Source organism: Opisthorchis viverrini, assembly GCF_000715545.1.
Source record: "Opisthorchis viverrini unplaced genomic scaffold opera_v5_239, whole genome shotgun sequence".
NCBI lineage: Eukaryota > Metazoa > Platyhelminthes > Trematoda > Opisthorchiida > Opisthorchiidae > Opisthorchis > Opisthorchis viverrini.
The window spans coordinates 230,765-250,988 of record NW_008751897.1 but is presented as its reverse complement, the minus strand read 5'-3'; the positions used below and the strand labels follow the sequence as shown (position 1 = coordinate 250,988).

Here is a 20,224-nt window from a genome sequence, read left to right as displayed (position 1 = left end):
TCTCCTTGTTGACAAACAATTTCAACTACACTTTGGGGACGTAGTCTATGGGACCTGATTTGGACATTGCTGGCTGCTTGACAAACTGTCTTCGTCTGCTGATCTGTTCACTTTCAAATTTCTTATCCCGATGTGAGGGTAGAGTAGGAGCGGAGTGTGGTGTTTGGATTTATTTCTACCAAGGAGAGCAACAAGGGCTGCTAACCAAAGCACCTGTTAGTCACCTTCCTAGGAAATTTAAATGATTCGATAGTCCTCTTGTAAACTTACCGCTCAAACGATTAGAGTAACCCCGTGCTCAACGTAAGATCTGTATTGACAAAACCTATATCTAAACTAAAGCCTACTCAAATGAAAGCTGACCTTGTGGAAAGGGCGCTTCTATGGTTAAAAACCATCCAAGTGAATCTGTTAAGTTTCTACAGTTTCCTACTACAATGGCTACAAATGATTTATTTTGGCAAACTCTTAAATTCAACTTTTCTGCATGACCTTGGGGCGCATGTTGCAAGATATCGCACTGTTGGACAGTTTGACGTATACTGTCTTCGAATCGCGAATCCACACGTTGAGGAACCTCAGAGGTAAAAGGTACATCCTCGGTAGTGTATTACCTGTGTTGTCTACGAACTAAGTGCATAGATAAGTCGCCACAAGTTCCCGCAGCTGCTCTCACCTGAGCGGCTGCGCTTCATCGGTAACTGCATCACACTAACTTGTAGCTTCAAGTTCGCTCTAAATGCGCCCATTTAAGTCGACACCATCTGTACGCGGTCTGTACCATCTGTACGTGCCATCCGTTGGGTGCTCAGAGCACTCAAGCTCGGATGCGATAGAATCAGTATTGTTCTTCGGCACTCATTGGCCTTGTTGCAAATGTCACATCAGCCGTCTTAGCCACACACAGAGTGGGCGACATGTTAGGCTTTTCCTTAGGCTTCTCAAGCCGGTACACTGCTGTCAGATTATCTAACTTACACTCGGTGTGCAGTTATCAGAGGGGGGAGTCATCAATGAAAGTAGCTCAGATCTGAACTGCACCTAATCCCAGCCACTATCTTCCCAACTAAAGTGACGTGGCACTCACAAGCCCACACGCAGACCAACGAAATCTACCAGTGGCACCCAAGGTGAATCACCAATTGAAACACCTTGAAGTGGAAGATTAAGGGACCAAGCTCCATCAGAAATAATTTGAAGCTTCTCCAGCCCATCAAGCGCAATATTTTGGTAACCACACTAACCGACAAGACCCTTTAATTGACATTGAACACTGATCTCGTGTATGAATCTGACAGGGTCTTGGTGATTGGTTCCCCTGACCAAATTGGTAACCTCCTCACTTGGTCTGATGAAGTTTTTGTGCCAAATGCGAAACGATGTCCATTTAAAAACGTCCGGTTGTTTACTAAGCCATCCTGAAACTAAATAACACTTGTTATCGTTCGATCGGATTCCAGTGGACCTTTGCACGATGAGTTCGCCACAGTCTACGTGTTTTGTTTATGGATATGTGAGAATGTGCTCGCATCACCGCGTTTTAATGCGTGAATTTAAGAGGCGGTCTACCTGTTTTTGAGTTCTTCAGAGGTGCGTACACTGCGACGTTTATACTGCACTCACCAGTGATTTTTTGTGTGGAAATGACGTAACCTTCCTGTGCGACTTCGCCAACTTGCACGTACTGCCACCTTGCAGGTGTGACATTTATCCACCCAGAGTTAAACACGTGGTTTCGAGTGATGTTTACTATGCGGGTTTCTATCTGTCCGGCTATTCACGATAACATACTGAGTTTCGGTTTCGTTAGAAAATATAGTGCATGAAGTTTGCAGTATTATTTACCAACGGCCGTGTATGGTCGAAAGAAGCAATGTCTGTTGGTGGGTTACATTCACTCGCATGTCTGTGAGAATGATTGAATCAAGTTCTCTTGCAAGGGAGTTGGACTGGTACCACTCCTATACAGATGCCACGTTTTGCGCTTTCTTGGGCTGGTAGACGGATTATATCTGAGGCGTTCCACAAGTTGATGTTAGATCCTGCTCGCGGTTGAACAATTTAGTGATTCTCTTGCGATGTTCACTTAAGCCTCCTGCCTTTGGTTTTATCAGTATGTAAAGAATTACGGTAGGAAATAAAATCAACAGACGATGAGCAAATTTTTCATTCGTCTAAGGAATTATCAGGCTGCGTGCCTTTCGATTGTCGGGGGAGGTTTCAATGACAGTGAATGATCTGCTCGTGGTTTGTCGGTAGTGTAGTTGGTTGTAATGATTCTTAGTAATGTGTAAGAAGGTGACCTTTGACACAGGTGGTAGTGCATGAGAAGAATGATGATCAAAAACCGTAATTAGTCAGACTGACTTTTTGATTCTGGGGTAGTTTCGAGGATAAATCCGAGTTTTTCGTATCAGCATGGCGTCGTGGTCTCAGTTCCACAAGAAATTATTAGGGAATCCTGTCCGAGAATAAATCTCCGCCATGACCGATGATCGGACAAAAGTGATGTGTAACATATGGGAATCGACCGAGAATCGAAAAAATCGTTTGGGGGCGGGAGGCTGATCAGTCTAAAAGCAGATTCCCCAGTTTGCATTTCTGACGTGCCGTTAAATTTCTCCACTTGTGTTTAACGAACCGATAATTTTCGGGCTGAATTTTATTTCACCATACGTTTTACCACAATGTAGCCGGACTGGCCGGGAATCTTCTATGGGAGTTAGCTGTCAAAGTTGGTACAAGTCTCAGCACACCTCCCATGGTGGGGATAAACAAGTTTTTACTCAACGCACAGGCAAGACACGAATAAAGTAGGCAACCAAATTACAGCCATTTCCTACTTAAAGACACAGCTATCCCCTACTCTTGTTTTTCTATCAACAGTAGCAAAATGAGCGCTATTCAGCGCTTACACTTGCACTACCCAGTTAAGTGAGTAATTGTTTCTTTCTCAGACATTTGTGTCAAACTGTCTGATACGCAACTGTGCGCATGCTTCCCCTCAAAAATGGGTAAATAACAAGGATTATAGATGTCAAGAAAGCTATTCTAGATGTCGGGAATAGAGAAGAAAAGTCTAGGATGCGCACTTAAATTTAGACGCAAGGCTTCCGTGAAATTTGTTGAGAGGTTTATGGAGGCAAGGATTATTCAAGAAAGCTATTCTAGATGTCGGGAATAGAGAAGAAAAGTCTAGGATGCGCACTTAAATTTAGACGCAAGGCTTCCGTTCCGTGAGTTGAGCTATCTGTCCGGCTATTCACGATAACATACTGAGTTTCGGTTTCGTTAGAAAATATAGTGCATGAAGTTTGCAGTATTATTTACCAACGGCCGTGTATGGTCGAAAGAAGCAATGTCTGTTGGTGGGTTACATTCACTCGCATGTCTGTGAGAATGATTGAATCAAGTTCTCTTGCAAGGGAGTTGGACTGGTACCACTCCTATACAGATGCCACGTTTTGCGCTTTCTTGGGCTGGTAGACGGATTATATCTGAGGCGTTCCACAAGTTGATGTTAGATCCTGCTCGCGGTTGAACAATTTAGTGATTCTCTTGCGATGTTCACTTAAGCCTCCTGCCTTTGGTTTTATCAGTATGTAAAGAATTACGGTAGGAAATAAAATCAACAGACGATGAGCAAATTTTTCATTCGTCTAAGGAATTATCAGGCTGCGTGCCTTTCGATTGTCGGGGGAGGTTTCAATGACAGTGAATGATCTGCTCGTGGTTTGTCGGTAGTGTAGTTGGTTGTAATGATTCTTAGTAATGTGTAAGAAGGTGACCTTTGACACAGGTGGTAGTGCATGAGAAGAATGATGATCAAAAACCGTAATTAGTCAGACTGACTTTTTGATTCTGGGGTAGTTTCGAGGATAAATCCGAGTTTTTCGTATCAGCATGGCGTCGTGGTCTCAGTTCCACAAGAAATTATTAGGGAATCCTGTCCGAGAATAAATCTCCGCCATGACCGATGATCGGACAAAAGTGATGTGTAACATATGGGAATCGACCGAGAATCGAAAAAATCGTTTGGGGGCGGGAGGCTGATCAGTCTAAAAGCAGATTCCCCAGTTTGCATTTCTGACGTGCCGTTAAATTTCTCCACTTGTGTTTAACGAACCGATAATTTTCGGGCTGAATTTTATTTCACCATACGTTTTACCACAATGTAGCCGGACTGGCCGGGAATCTTCTATGGGAGTTAGCTGTCAAAGTTGGTACAAGTCTCAGCACACCTCCCATGGTGGGGATAAACAAGTTTTTACTCAACGCACAGGCAAGACACGAATAAAGTAGGCAACCAAATTACAGCCATTTCCTACTTAAAGACACAGCTATCCCCTACTCTTGTTTTTCTATCAACAGTAGCAAAATGAGCGCTATTCAGCGCTTACACTTGCACTACCCAGTTAAGTGAGTAATTGTTTCTTTCTCAGACATTTGTGTCAAACTGTCTGATACGCAACTGTGCGCATGCTTCCCCTCAAAAATGGGTAAATAACAAGGATTATAGATGTCAAGAAAGCTATTCTAGATGTCGGGAATAGAGAAGAAAAGTCTAGGATGCGCACTTAAATTTAGACGCAAGGCTTCCGTGAAATTTGTTGAGAGGTTTATGGAGTCAGTGTATTTTTGTCGTGGGCACTAAGGGACACATCGTATTTTTTATTATAAGTATTATGATATCATATTATATTATTATATTATACAATATTATATATTATATCACATTATTATGGTTATTTTTCTCGGTTTGGTCTCACTAATGTCTCTCACCCTTTTAGGCAGTGTGTCCGAAGTCAAAAGGTATTTGTGGGTTAGATTGACAACTCTCTTCAACAACATTTGTTGCTGCGCCAGGTTGAACAGTAGCAGAGGAAAACGTGAAAGACTTTTTTTTTACCATGTATTAGGAATCGTTTCTGTGACCAGCCGCAGTCTGCTGAGAGATGGCATTTTTGTGCACTAGAACTCGTCCCCAAGTTGCCGAGTTGATTGTTTAAATCTGATGAGATAACAAGCCAAGTTAGCGATGCAGAGTGTTTTAAAATACAGGCAATTCCATCTGAAAACAGTCTGTACCAACAAAAAAGCTTTCGTAATTTCTGTACGGCTTTTTGTTGACCTTTTTGGAGAATAACCTCCCACCGAGAGGCCATATATTTTCTCAATAATATGAAATCAAATGCCCCTCAAGAATAATCCATCAAGTTTCAGGTGAGATGTGAAAGCTGCCAGGCAGATGCACTCAATAGTGGTTGTGTCAAGTTAAGTGTTACATGACCCGTATGAAACACATTCCAGACTGACATGAGCTTCAGATGACTTTGATGAGCAGCACACTGTTTTCGTAGTCAGTGTGCATTAAATTGTAATTACGAGTCGGTTCATATTTCGGTATGTGCATGAAAGGTGTCATAAATTTAAACTTGAGGTATATTTATAAAATGAATATAGTAAACCGTCAGGAACCCATGAATATGCGGGTAGAAACATAACGGCAGCTAAATATAAAGTCAGAATATGCATAACAGAATCGCCCGAGCCGAAGGGTTGTGGAAACTATAGTCTCCGGAACGCCGCTGATTTTTAACGGGTCATTCACGTAGGACGGCCTCAATAAGTTTGTAAGAGCATCCAACAAGAAAGTTATTAGCGAAATACACTCATTCACAAACTAACTTGTTTTTCTTAGAGACTCACGTGGAACTCAGCAGAATCCCTCGTTTTTTTAATGCTTCCGGGCAACTGAATGTGCCGCACCAGGCTGCCTCATGTTTCAGTCGCTACGATATTTGAGGTATCGCGATACATGTATATTTGTAATCCAATATTACTGGGGCAGCACAATCAGTTACCTGGAAACATTAAAAGCGGGAGATTCAGCTGGGTTCCAGGTGAGTCTCCTGAAAAACCAAATTAGTTTGCAAATGAGTGTATTTCGCTAGTTTCCTGCGATTTGGTTTCAAGTGGAACATACGGTTGACGGAACCTCGGGGACTAGGCCTACCTGATGAGCCCCAAGAAGGGGGAAACCGGTCGTGGGCTGTCAGCGAATTTTCAGCAACCTTATGAGCAGTGCATTACCAAGAGAGTTGTTAGTTTATCAAGTCGCTAAACTCCCACAAATGTGCTGGTTTTCTTTCATCACTTACTGAAAGAGAACATTCGGCCCATTTGTGTTTCAGTAAGGTTCACCACCCTATGAAAAGCGGATAGCTAAATGAAACGCTATGGTTCGTCAGTAGACACAAGAATGATACAAAACGACTGGATCTCGAGAGAAAATGAGGGTGGAGTATGGTCGGATGAGCAAAACAATTTGAGTGTTTTGTTACAAATAAATTGGATGGTGATCAGGCCCTGTGCTGTTTTTACTTCAGCGGAATCCGAGTTTAACATACGTTTGAAAAGAAACGAGCCATTCTGAATGACGCAAGAGGACTTACACCAGTCAGTTTTGTAGACGTAACGCCTGATAGTCGACAGCACGTCTAGTTTTCACAGACAATCCACTGAAAACTTTGCTACATTCGACCATCCATTTCAGACCATTACTTTCCCCGACCACATTGGCTTCATTCCCACACGTATTCTTTCATTGCTCCCCAACTCATCTAACAAAATCATAAGTTTTACTCTTTCAACCTTCACCCTATTGGGAAATGTACCTGGCTACCGAAAATTTGCAAGCAGTTGCTCACAAGTGTTATTTGGCCCAATATAAGGTTTGGATCTAGGGTAAGTATTATGCACTGCGTTTCACACTAATTTTTCGTGGTGTCATATATCACTAAAATGGCTCGAAAACAGAGTAACGGCCTACCGAGGTCATTTCCTGGTAGTTTTTCCGAGTAGATCTGCATCATATAAAGCACCGACCTTCGTACCAACTGGAATCAATACAAACTCGACAGCTGTTGCAACTGAACCCACCTCTACCCAAATGGCGTGTGTGCGACCCTTCCTGGATTAATTAACATGGTTGGAGGAAATTGGTTGGATTTGTACATTTTACATTGGTGTGAGGAAACTGCTAGATGAGAGTGCTATTCCCGTCAAGATCCGATGTTTCCGACCCAGGGCTACCAAACCAAGCAGCATTGACTTCTACTTCTCTCCTTGCTACTCAATGTCGAATGATCGAATCTGCAGAAAAATTATTTCATACCGCAATACCTGGAAACAATTTCGTCTGATTCCAAGAAAAGAAAAGCGTTATTGGACGAGTATTCATACGTGTTAAGCCCCTCACGGACAATTTGGTCATTTTAAACAGTTGCGCGAATAAAAAAACGAGAAAAAACGGTTCATGAATAGCTGTTCCGACGCTCTGATCAAATCTTACACATTTTGAGTTCATTCTTTATTGACAGGTGTGTGACGACAGCAGTCTGAACTCACCATCCAAGTTGTCAAAAATGGAATTATCATCACTTACACTTCTTCTTTTATTTTGTCTGTTTTTCTAGTCTATAATGAACGATCCTTGGGTGAACCTCAGCTACGACGACAACCCATTGACTCCTTACGTGGAAACAAAATCGGAGACAACGGATCCAAACCGAATTGAACAGCTGATGAGCATGGGATTCGGTTTGAATGCCATTGTATCGTCTCTAAAAAACAACAACTTTGACGAGATTACTGCGACCTACAACCTACTTGAAAGACGGTGCAGTGTAGATGAACAGAGACCGGAAAACGGTCACGAACCGCCTCATAAGTAGGTGCAAATATATGCCCAGGTCCCTGATACATGCATAATCATCTCAGGAAATCAGCACTTGCAGGGTGATAATGTACTTGAAGTAGTAAATTTGTCACGTCTTTTTAGATGTTTAAAGCAAAACTACAGGTGGTGATATGATGTGATATATATTCTATATATAGCGAGTTATCCTAAGGTATACTTTTGCATGTATCTAACCAGTATTTCTGTAGTTAAACGTCTGCTGGGGTATTTCTCCTGAGAGGCATGAAATGTTCACTCAAATGTGAGCAATTGGCTAACTTTGTGGCATTAGGTGAAGCACCGTAAACAACAAAACCACATGTATAATCGGTCTGTTCTTAACAGCCTTTTATTCGTGTTCTGTAAAAATATGGAACCTTTCCACTCCAAACACGGGTATCGATCCGACCCATGCAACCATTTACTCCCTGTTTTCACTGCCATTTTAACTACCCGCCCTTAAATTCAGCTCGCACACTTTCTCTATGAGGAATGCTGCCACTTTTGCTGACTGACGCTACTCACAACGCCGTTGCTCCAAAATACCTTCGTATTCTTCTAGACTTGATCAGTTATCCCGACAACATTACACGCCCCCAAAAAAACCTTCGTATTCTTCTAGATTTGATCAGTTATCCCGACAACATTACACGCAAGGTGGCAGTTTTTGAAATATGGTGCGGATCGATAGATAGCATAGCACAAAGAGTGAGAACTGAGAAGAAAATCACACAGTAAACTGGTGAAATGTCACATTCTGATATCCTAAATACAACTAGTTTTAATTGTACCCAATAATATGTGGCCACTCCCGAAATGGGTCACTTGAGAGCTGTATTTCTGGATTATAGAAAGCGACGTCTACCAGTTCTTCAGAATTCGTGCTAAACTAGCAGGATTTTCCATCCCGATGCGTCTTTAGGACCAATAAACTGGTTGTTGACCTTTTGCGCTCGACCAGACCACTCTTTAGCCTGAGAAGTTTTCGTGTTTATAGGCCTTGTTTGAATTTGCTTTTCAGCATACCTTGACTCTATCACCATATTGCTGTTACGTTTTCGCACAATATCGAATATCTCTTTCCACGTCCAGAGTTGAGATTATGGTTCAGCANCATCTGTTACTGAGTAGTATTGCTCCATGAAAATTCAGAACATAACGGTTGTGACAGATGCTTCCCATAGGGTCCCACAGGACAAATTTAAATGTAGTTTGAAAGGATGCGAGTATAATAAGTGGCTGCATGTTGTTGATGAAAACCCCGAAATGACATACCTTCAGATGAACCCTTGCGTCCTTTTCTGAGAGGAGTCAGTAGTTCTCCAAGGTAAAGCTAGTGCCTTCATGTGTCTCTGATGAAAGACTGATGTTTGGCGCAATCGAACTGTAATCGCCTGTTTCGTTCATTTCTATGGATGAGCTTCGAAACATTTAGTGGCATTCGACAACTCACGCCGAATCACTTGGCACCCCGTAGACTTGCTTGGTGACATCGACCAGAAGTTTTGCAAATGCATTAATCACGTGAAGTGGGTTAAATTCATTAGGGAGTGTAGAACCTGCGGGGACAAGAGTGAAACTAACCGACCTTCAGCAACAGTAATTGCAGTCATGGCTAGAGTTTGTTGCATCGTCTAGAATAAAGGGAGATGATAAGGAAGTCTTCTGATGCGAACGACAGCAAGATCCTCGGGCGTTGCTTGGGTTGAGAATGCTTACTCTTGAACAATGCCTCATTAAACTGAACACCTTTGGCTCAAGCCAGTGAATAATATGTATAAGGAAGAAAAATCCCGGAAGTTGCATTGATTTTTGTTCAGAAATATGGCTACCGCGGTGTGCGTTTGTAAGTGCCCCCGTGATTTATGCTACGTAATTGCCACTTATTCACACCACTGATAAACTGCTTCTAACTAAGTGGCACGGTCCTCAGCCACTGACCGGGGGTTCGAACGAGAAATGTGTTAGATGCGAAGTGCGGATGATGAACTAAAAAGTAATTCTTGGATTTCCAGAGTAGACTGACCTCATCTGTAGGCTGGCAGCTCAATCCCAATAGCAGATGTCTCAGTTTCACGACAGAATCGACTCTTTTCCTGTTTCAAGCAAGCATTGTTGTCAACTGAGGTGTTAGGAGAAAAACCACTCCTCTGTTGTAAGCAGGTGAGTGCCTAGACGCCAAACTTCTGTTTGGTTCTGGCACAGCAAACTGAATTTATTTCCTGAGTTTTTTTAAAACTCTACTAGTGTATCTGTTACCTAATGGGTGGTACAGTCTATTCTTCACTTGTTCTAATCAAGAAACGCCCAATCTATTGTCTACGCTTAGGTTTCGTAATCAAGTCATGCGAAAAACTCCAGTGTTCTTATTAGAGTCATATTGTGCCAATCTGATGGCGAGTATCTTTGCTAGAGAATATCATTATACTTCCTGTTTTCTAGTTCCACCGACCTATGTAAATATCTCTCTTTTCACTAAACCATGAAAATACCAACTGAATGTCTTCTGTTTACCTAGATTGCACAACGGCTCGCGTACTCCGACTCCACCAAAACTCACGGTTTCAAAGCTTGATGCTTCGCCTGTTTCGAATCCATCCAAATCTCCCTCTCCTTCTCCGAAGAGCAGCTCTCCAACTTTGGATTCAACAGAGAAACAATCGCCCTCGTCAGTGGCTTCTCTGAAAACACCGGGTAGTCCGCCTTCGCCCAAACTGATTCAACCATCGACCGCTCCCAGACTGTCGTCGGAAGAGGAACCATCTGCCCATCCGTTTGAAAGGAAAATCAGTATAAAGCGCGAATATGCGGAGAATAAGAAGAGTGTGGAAAAAACAGTGGATACTGCTGTGAAAACTAATGGTAAGTCCAGAGGCGCGTGGCAGACAAACAGATGCTTAAGTGATAAATGAAATTGCAAAGCATGTGACAACATACTGGTCTTTTGTAGGACTGATACAAAACGAGCAAAAATTCCGCTTTTGTAGTATCCCGAGAATCCTACCATTTTATGGAAATCGTAACGGCACAGCTTCTCGGCAACGCTTCGAGGGATCGCACACTGAATTAGGCCTCTTCAAAGCGGAAGCATCGCTTTTTTTCAGGACGAAAAATAATTTATATTCATTGTCATAGGAGTTGTGGTCCATCCAGTATTCTTTTTTGCATGACTATATTGATTCAAATACTTGAAACGATGCTATCCCGTGTTACGGACAGACGTCCACGCGCCACGCGTGAACACACAAAGATGAGTTATCCCAAGAGTGTCTCAGCGTTACGCGAGACATGGATAACCACTGATGTATTTTAGATTTCTAGGCCATGAAGGGAATACGAATTTAATCGAAACATTGAAAACTCATGATTAGGGGGCCCAAATGGTAAAACATTATAGCGAGTAAAACATATCGTACCACACATCGAACAAGCAATCCTTGTGCCTCAATGATTAAAGTCAAACACTGATAATGATTGGTAAGCGTTTCTGCTTTCAGTTCCAAATAAACGGCTTACATCGCTAAAGTGCTCGAATGTTAGTCATCATGTCAATTTCAAAATCGGAAAGGTATCTAAATACTCCTGAGTGATATATACTACTGATGAAGCATACGAGTAGTGTACGGTCTGCTGTCCAACCTCTACCTCCTCATCTGATGGAAGATCAAGGTTGCTGAGAAAACTGTGCGATCGCTTTGCAGTGTTCATCCATCATTATTTAACATTCAAAGAATGTCCAGAAAAATACAACAGGACGCTTGAGAATGTTCACTTTCCAATAGCTGTGCAGATGAGATATTTACTTACGTGCCTAATGGGTTGTAACCGCTTAGTTATTCTCAACAAAATGCATTCCTCCTTTCACTGGTGGATTGAGTTAGCTCATTGGCTGTTGATCACGTACCAATTGATCTGCCCACCGAGCTCGTTACATGGATTGCAGACGTCTTGTCATCAAGTCGACAGACATCGTCGGTGGGTACCTCCTCTATTTCTCTTTGCGTTTATAAGGTATATGATGAATAGATTATATTCAAATATGATTGGTTGTTTAAAGCTTGGCCTGGTCGACAACAGTAGGACCAGCACTCTTGCATCAGCTCAGCGTGCCAATAGGACGAACAATCAAATCCAGCACCATACACTGGAAAATAAATATCGGGACCAATCATGAACTACTTATATGGAAACTATTCACACAATTCATGGCTCAAGAACCTTCCTAGTACGCAGCGCACACAGCCAGGGCAGAGCATTTATATGGAAGAAATCAACCTCAGCTTCATAGATGGCGCGGAATTGGAGTACTTAGAAGCAGCGATGGATTCTACCAGACTCGAGAACAACCCCGTCAAACCTTCGTTCCAGCCATCAGACTCAACAAAACACCCAATACTTTTTCTCGTTAACAGAAGAATTCAATGAATAACTGAAAGAAAGACAAACCATTGTCATTCCTTTGGTAGACAAGGGATGCATGATGGTCGTCATGGACAAAACCGGACTACATGAATAAGGCGCGAGTTTTACTTGAGGACGCCACCTCCTGTCACCATGTGTTGGAGAAGCTGATAGAAAATAACGAGTGAAATCAACGAAGCCCTCAGAATACTTCATGATTTACAGAGAGGTTCAATAGAACAATGTTGGAGAACGAGAGCTGGCGACTCTAATAGTCCCTGCTTTTGCGGACTCCTGAAAGTGCACAAAGGGAAGCTACTAATATGACTCATTGTGTCGCTCCCTAGAACACCAATGTACGACCTTTCAAAAGAACTATGGTGCCATCGGATCCGTTTGTACAATAAATAATTTGAAACCGAAGGACAACCAGGTCGAAAAAGGCGAAAGAACGAAGTCAGCCTATATGAGCTTACTATTTACAATTGTGGGCCTCGGTTCGGTCAAAGTAGATGTGAGTGATCTATTGAATAGCTGTAGACTTCCGAATAAAAAATCGTTCGGCTGTAACATTCTTTCGGTGCCTCACTGCCATGCCACCGGAAGGAAGTACGAGGGCTGGGATACCGCCAGGTTGCCCAAGCCTAGACAGGGGAAGTCGAGAGGCTGCAGTCGGGGTCGAACCACGGACCTTCCGGTCAGTAAATTTGCGCTCTAACCACTGAGCCAAAAAGTAAGACATTTGTGAATTGCACGAAATCTGTCTGACAACACATTTTGAATTCAACCGGGATTACTTTATACAAACCGATAATATCACCAATTTCATGATTGGTTTTGACCATGACAGTGCAAAAGCTGGAGCGAGCTGTAATTCAGGACATAAATTCATAGTTAAGGATCGTTACTTGGAGAATATATCGTCCGGAGGCCATCCGTCCCTAATAACCAAACGTCACATCATTTGGACGAATGTGTCACGTGCAGGACACGGAACAAACGAAGGCATGCCCTGATTGGCCAGAATGCCAGTCAATCCCGAACGGGCATCTTTGACTTGAAGCTTCACGCTCCCTCACGGCGATTCTAGCATGACCTTGTGGAACACTCTGTGATTACCCTATAAATGCAGTTGTAATAATTTCCCTTTGTCTTTATAAAGGACTGTCCAGTGTTATCGTGCCTTTTGATACACCATAGTGAGCGGAGCAGGAAGCCAAGGGACAGATACAGAGTTGCACGACCGTTATACAAGGCAAAGCATATATTTCCCAACTTTAAACAGTAGTGAACTTCAACGAACAACCTAACGATGAAGAACGATATCAAATTCGTCAGATTTGAGATGCATTCTCGGAAGGTGTTTCTCACCAAACTGTCCAACAGACAATGATAGGAATGTGACTCGGACAGAGCTACCAAGATAAGCACCCAAGCTGCTACAAGCGGAGCCTCCAGACCTTCTCAAGGCAAACTGAAACGAATAGTGACACCACCTAACTTAAAGTTAGGGAGGAAAATCGCCCATACAAAGCCTTCCGAAGCGCTAGTTACTCGAGAAAAATCATTTATTTGGAGATCTTGGAGAAGATTTAACCAGACTAACTCAGGAGCGCAAGAGAAGACAAACGAATTACAATTCTGCACATCGGAGACGTTTCGAAAATGCTCGCAGGAGTGTTCTGATAGAATATAACAGCAGCAAACGCACCGACGAAACCCCTCAAGAAGCACCTAAAGCAAAGGTAGAAACTTTGATAAAGGCAGTCGTTATATACAAAATCCAAGGTGAGAACTGTAACAAACACTACGTTGAACAAACTGAAAGGAATCCGTTCACTAGACTACACAAACCTGTCGCTAGACGGTATGATCAATTCTCAGATATTTCCATGGTTTGAATAAGAACAAAGTGAGGAACATTAATGCTTTCTTGATCTCGTCATCAGGGTCACTACTTATCTAATGGTCAAAATAGGGGTAAATAATGATAGAAGTAGCTAAGATTGGTTAGAGAAATGTAAACATGGAGACTGGAACGATTGGTTTTTGGCTCCTCAGACGTATCATCTAGTTGGATGGACAGTTCAGGGGGGCTTGAGAGACTTGGTCAGTTGATCCGTGTCAAATGGTAAAGTCCACTCACTGTTCGAAAGAGTCGCTTTTGAAAACATAGTACTGGGTTTCGCAAAACTAACGGGACCGCTTCGGCTGTAGTCAAGGGGGCACCGTTGGACCGTTGTTGACAGTCTACTAGGTACTAGGTAGATCAATCCGAACGAGTCGTTTCACGCTATCTACTGAGTATCCAATCGACTGCCAGTATCGATCCAACGGTGTCGCTTGACTACAACCAAACCAGTCGCAATAACTGCGAAATCCGGTATTGTGATGTTAAAAACGAATCTCACAGAAAGAGTCTGTTTTGATCATGTGACACCGATCACCCGACTAAGTTGCTCAACGGCCCTCTGAGCTCTCTCACAGCATTCAGTTAGATGCGACATAGAGTGCACCGACAACCATTCGTTCTTCTCCACGTTTTCATTTTTCGGACTAATCCTAGAAGTTTATTCCATTATTTGCCTCTATTTTTACCATTAGATATGTACTGACCTGATGACGAGTTCCAGAAAACAATAATGTTTGTCCATGCGTTCGTAATCTTGATCAATTATGGACCCTCTCCGCTCACGAAGATCAAGAGGGGTATAAATTCAATTGTGACCGTGTCGGTATACAAACCCAAGCAAGAACTAATGTGAATTTATGGTGATGTGGTGCCCAACTGAGAAAGCCATCAACAGACACGTCGCGATAGACCCAATCTATCAAACTCTCAGAAACAAATAGATTCGGAACACCCGAGCTCAAAAACAAAAGCCGGAGAAAACACCTCTAGGGGTCACTAAGAAGACAAATCCCTGGGTAAATTGAAGATCACTGGAGCTCCCATCCTGAACAAAGATGAATCAGCAAGCCAAGATGCCTAGCAGAATTACAATTGGAAATTGCACGAAACAAAAGCTTACTTTACGAATAGGTCAAGAGATAGGAAGCAACAAAAATGGCAAACGAGTGAGCCAAATCAAAGAAAATTACTAAACGTAGGTGTTTGGTCGACCAATCCAGTGACAGGAAGACTGACTAGAAAGCAACACACATCAAATTCGAAATAAACTAGTCTGACTAAGGGAATAGAACTACTGCGATAGAGGTAGGTACTCAATGAACCAGCCAGATGCGTGACAGTCAAACCAAAACGTAATCTAAATCGTGATAGAATCGAGCAAATCACGTACTACCCAGTAGCAGTTTGTGTATTATGCGCCATTCAGAACCTACATAGACGCAAGCAGCAGTGAATGAACTACTTAACCACCGCGCGCTGATGATGTCTCACCCCTTGCTGACGAAATATCTGCGAGCCAACTGCCACCTGATCAACAGCCTCACGAATCCTGTTCCCAGATTCTTCGTGAACAGTTACTCAGTGCTCCACACTGCATTTGTCAACCATCCTTAGGAAACTTCTGTGGGCTTTAGGTAGATTTTCACTTTCAGATTAGTGAAGGTAGTTCTTTCAGTCCGTGTTTTTCAAAAACATTATTATCTTATTCTGTCAAGGCTTTGCTTGAAACACAAGGAATGGACATTTTACTGAATTTGCTCCAAAACACTGCATGTATGTGGTTGAGATCATTGTCAAGAGGCAGTTTAGATGATGCAGTTTACAGCATTTGTTTTACCCTTTACAATAGGTTTTATCTATCCAGTCCTATACAATCTTTAAATTGCATCTACTCAGCCTTGCCATAGGTTCAAACTGCGGTTACCTTTCGAACCACACAGCTCATCACTAGGTATCAGGTAATAGTAAACTTTCACCCACATAAAAAGCTTACTTCGTCAATGCTCAGAGTCAATAAGAGTTTTAGTTCACAGTGAAACAGTGAAACGGCAGCTCAGGTTTTTCTGTGGTCTGAGAACCTGAACATTTGCCTGACTTGTAGAAAAACCCACGAATTTTCTAGTTTGTGCACGCACTGGCCACCTGGGAAGAACGTACTAGATTCAACATCCACATTATTCTACGGCGTCCAATGTCACTTCATTCCGACACAGAGCAGAAGCCTTCTTCCAACTATTTTGTAACCATTCTTACTGCACCTAATTAACTCCGCCAACTGGATCCATCAGGACCGTTTACTCAATGAACTCAGAACTCATGACATTTTCACATTTGCCCTGAAAAGGTGCAACCATTGTGCAGTATCGTTCAGACGCAGCTGTCTCCGATTATTCACACGTTTAAACCAGGTAATTAAGGGATAACCAACAATCAAAGCTAGACTTAAGTTTCATTTTCGTTACGGATGAATTGAAAAGACTGGCAGTTAATTCTCTTGGATTTTTACCGAACTTTCCTCTTTTGCCAGTATATCTGCTATTGATTTGTTTGTTTTTGTGTGTTTAATCAAAATGACCTTAAACGTGAATGTTCATTCAACGGTATACGGAACCTTTCAATTTTTCCGTCGAACAGGAGAAGAGAAAATAGGAGAAGGAGCAGAAAAGATAGTAAAAAGTAATATAATTAAGAGCGTTTTATAGACTTTGCGTTACTCAGACAGCTGTTTTCTGGATTCATGCTGCGTTTTGAAACGGTACATCGATCATTAATGGAGCAAAAATTAGGCATCTGTGAAATAGCGAAACAGTATGAAAACCAGTTTTCTTATCTTACTCATAATTACCCGTGGATGTGCCCACTAGACGTGCGCGGCGTTTGTGGATTCAACCAATAATGCCTCAAGGTCATGATCACAATGTTCTTGATTATTATTCGCAGTCACGAATGCGTCGAAACAAACAAAACAAGAATTCATTAGTGTCAATCGATGAATATCACGCAATCCTTTACCAGCGTTGCTAGCCCAGGGAATTCGTTTTCTCCTCGCTTGTCCAGGCGCGTGATAATTCATGTGCGTCCAGCCTGCGCGGGTGGGGTAGTGATAACACGCTGTCTGATTTGCGGAGTTCAAACCCTGGCAGGGCTAAGGATGATGAGCGGAACTATAGTCCAGTGCTTCGTCCACTTTGGTGTGGACTCATGAGAATGAATAATTGTCCGAGGACAGGACGAAGACTGTTCAAATCAGAATGATGAGAACATGAATTTTAGAAATGCTACAGCTATTCACAACGACAAAAAACTCATTTTGGTCAACAAAGATGCCGCCGCAGATTCCAGATGCATGATAACAAGGTGCACTCGTTTGAAAATTATGGTTGAAGTTTTCTGGACATATTATCTGAATAGAATTATGAGAAAACCGAAGATTTGCCACGCATCTTTAGGATAATGTGAGAGTCTTGCAAAGCTAAGTATATAATCCTTTACGAAGCCAATAAACCCTATCAGAATGAGAATAACGCAAGCTCAGCAACTGCCATGCGATCCTCTGCATTTGGACCACGTGACCATGAGAAAGACCCTTTGAGTGAGTAGAATGAACAGGCGTGCCGATGTTCAGATCTTGTAAAATCACCAGTTGGAAGAAGTGGCGTTTACTTGGATAAAATACATGATGCAGACAGATCAGGTGACTTGGTTGCCTTCTGCTACAGTATGTGAAGAAATTAGAGGGATTCGCAGTGTCTGTAGTTATATCAAACGAACTTCCACTGTTTGAGGACTACTTCTGTGTCAGCTAAGTTACATTTGGTTACATTGAACGAAAATTTGATTATTTCGACTTCAGGACACTTGGAGATACTTTTTTCTAAAGTTTCATGAAGCGTGTGTGAGAAAAATTATGGTTTAACGCAAGAGCGCTACGTTAGGTACCATCTAGTCAATGAGGTAGATGATACTCCCACGATTGCGTTTGCCAGACTGTTATCATGAATAAGGTCATAAATCCACTTGAAGTATGTCAGAAATAATGATAAGACCTGTACACGACTGAAACATACTCGTCGCCAAACTGAATGAGCGGAAAGAAATCTTGCACTTTCGCGGCAAAGTAGAACCATCCAGTGATAAGTAACAAGAGAGATCAAGGGCCCCGGATTGAAACGATTTCTTCCTTAGTTTGGACGGGACTTACCGGTATTTTGAACTTTCAGCACGTGACATAGTGTTTTGAGAATTTAGCCGAAATTGCGTGTTCCAAGGCGTGAAGAAAATCAAGAAAAACGGGCTGAATCAAAAGCGTTTCACACGTTCAATTTGCTTTGACTTCCACTTAATGTTTCCGGTGGCCAAGCGTCCCTGTGAAGGTCACCAAAAGAATGAAGCGAATGAGCAGACCTAGCTTCTTGTGATTGTCCATGCCACCTCGACTGTGCATGCAATTAGGCAGGAACCGTACAAGATTGGGTATATCCACGGGGCTCATAGAAACCACCCGATTGATTAGATACCTTCACGAAGAGAAAAGGAGTAGATGAATCGATCGGCCACAGGGTCAAATCGAATGAGCCACGGTCAGGCTGCTCCTGTAAACAGAATTTAGTATGATCCAGATTACTGTATGTCCCAAAGGTCACCGAAATCTGGCCAATAAAACCGGAATTGTGTGTTCAAAGAAAACCTGTGACATTGTGAGGAAGGTGATTCCCGATTGGCCAATCACATCCGTGGATACCAGATAACCTTTGGAGACCATACAAACGTATATAAGTAGGAAAGAACCGCTCACACAACGAACTGCTGATGCCCCTCCAATGATGATGAGACTTAGCAAACTCACTGTGAAGTGAAGCAATAGTCACCTACGCAACAAATATTTGTGCGACTCTCAAATTTGTTGAGTTATTCTATCTCCAAGCCCTAGTCTGACTGTAACGCCGACGACTCACCTCTATAACTCACTGACCTGTGGATCTCGGCTTCAGGCTTACCTGAAACTGAATCCTCTAAGCCACTTGAAAATAAAAAAAAATGGATAATGCTGTTTTTTGGAACACAAATAATCTCTCACTAGTTAATCACTATTACAAGGTGCCGATCATGCAAACGGCCAGGATAATGCCCATTGGGATACCGTGTTTTCTTTGTGTAAAGATCACCTCCTGGCTAGATCAGCATTTGAAACAGACCACACTTATTTTTTCATTGTGTTCCTTTTCCGGCTGTTTTTCTTCGAAGGCGTTACCTCTAACACGGTTTTAAGTCATCCTCTGAAGCAGACATTTTCCAAGAAGTTCCTGCAAGTCTATAAATCATTTTGGGAGTCACAAATAAGTTGAAGTTTTCAAGTTTTCAAGTATATGTCAAAACTTCCTATATTAGGAAACCGGAAATTGATCTGAGATTGGCAACTTTCCGTGGGACTTGCAGACTGCAATTATCGTTTCTGAAGCTAGGTTGTCCTGCCGCTTGGATGTTCATAGAGTGCACGCACCATGAAATACAACACGGCTGATCAACTTCACATCAGGCGTTCAGCTTCATTGGTAGCTGACAATCAGTAATACTACGGCTTCAAAATATACTGGGATCTCATACTTGCCACTCAAAGCATCCAAGTGTTTTTGAGATCAAATTATCACTAACGCAACTTCATGTGTTTAGATGGGTGTCATACGCAAAATTCTTTCACAAAATTGTTAACCTGGGATGAAGAATGTAGCCTCTATTCAAGAAATACACTCATTTGCAAATCATACACTCATTATCAATTTGGTTTTTCACGAAAGACTCAAATGAATCTCTCGTTTATGATATTCTACAACTGAATGTGCTGCTGATGGAAAGGAAACGACTGCGCCTACCTGATGAGCCCCAAAAAGGGGCGAAACCGGTCGTGGGCTGTCAAAGAGTTTTCATCAACCTTGTGAGTAGTTTCCTTTATGAAAATATACTGCGATGTCTCGAATATCGTGCCAACCGAATCATGAGGCGGTCTGTGTGCAGCAAATTCAGTTATAGAATATCATAAACGAGAGATTCAGTTGAGTCTCTCGTGAAGAACCAAATTGATTTGCAAATGAGTGTATTTCCCGAAAAAAGTCCAATTTGGGTTTAAGTAGAACATAAAGTTGACGGAAACTCGGGGTCTGCGCCTACCTGAT

General features: G+C 42.3%; 1 protein-coding gene across 1 annotated transcript in view; it reads left to right on the top strand.

The window, feature by feature from the left end:
- The window catches only part of T265_08842 (hypothetical protein), a gene marked incomplete at both ends in the record, with an annotated part of 56,114 nt that overhangs the window by 24,493 nt on the left and 11,397 nt on the right, over positions 1-20,224 (top strand). The window contains 2 exons of the mRNA XM_009174754.1: positions 7,479-7,732; positions 10,260-10,603. Coding sequence (XP_009173018.1) covers positions 7,479-7,732; positions 10,260-10,603 — 598 coding nt within the window. The remainder of the gene's footprint in view (positions 1-7,478; positions 7,733-10,259; positions 10,604-20,224) is intronic.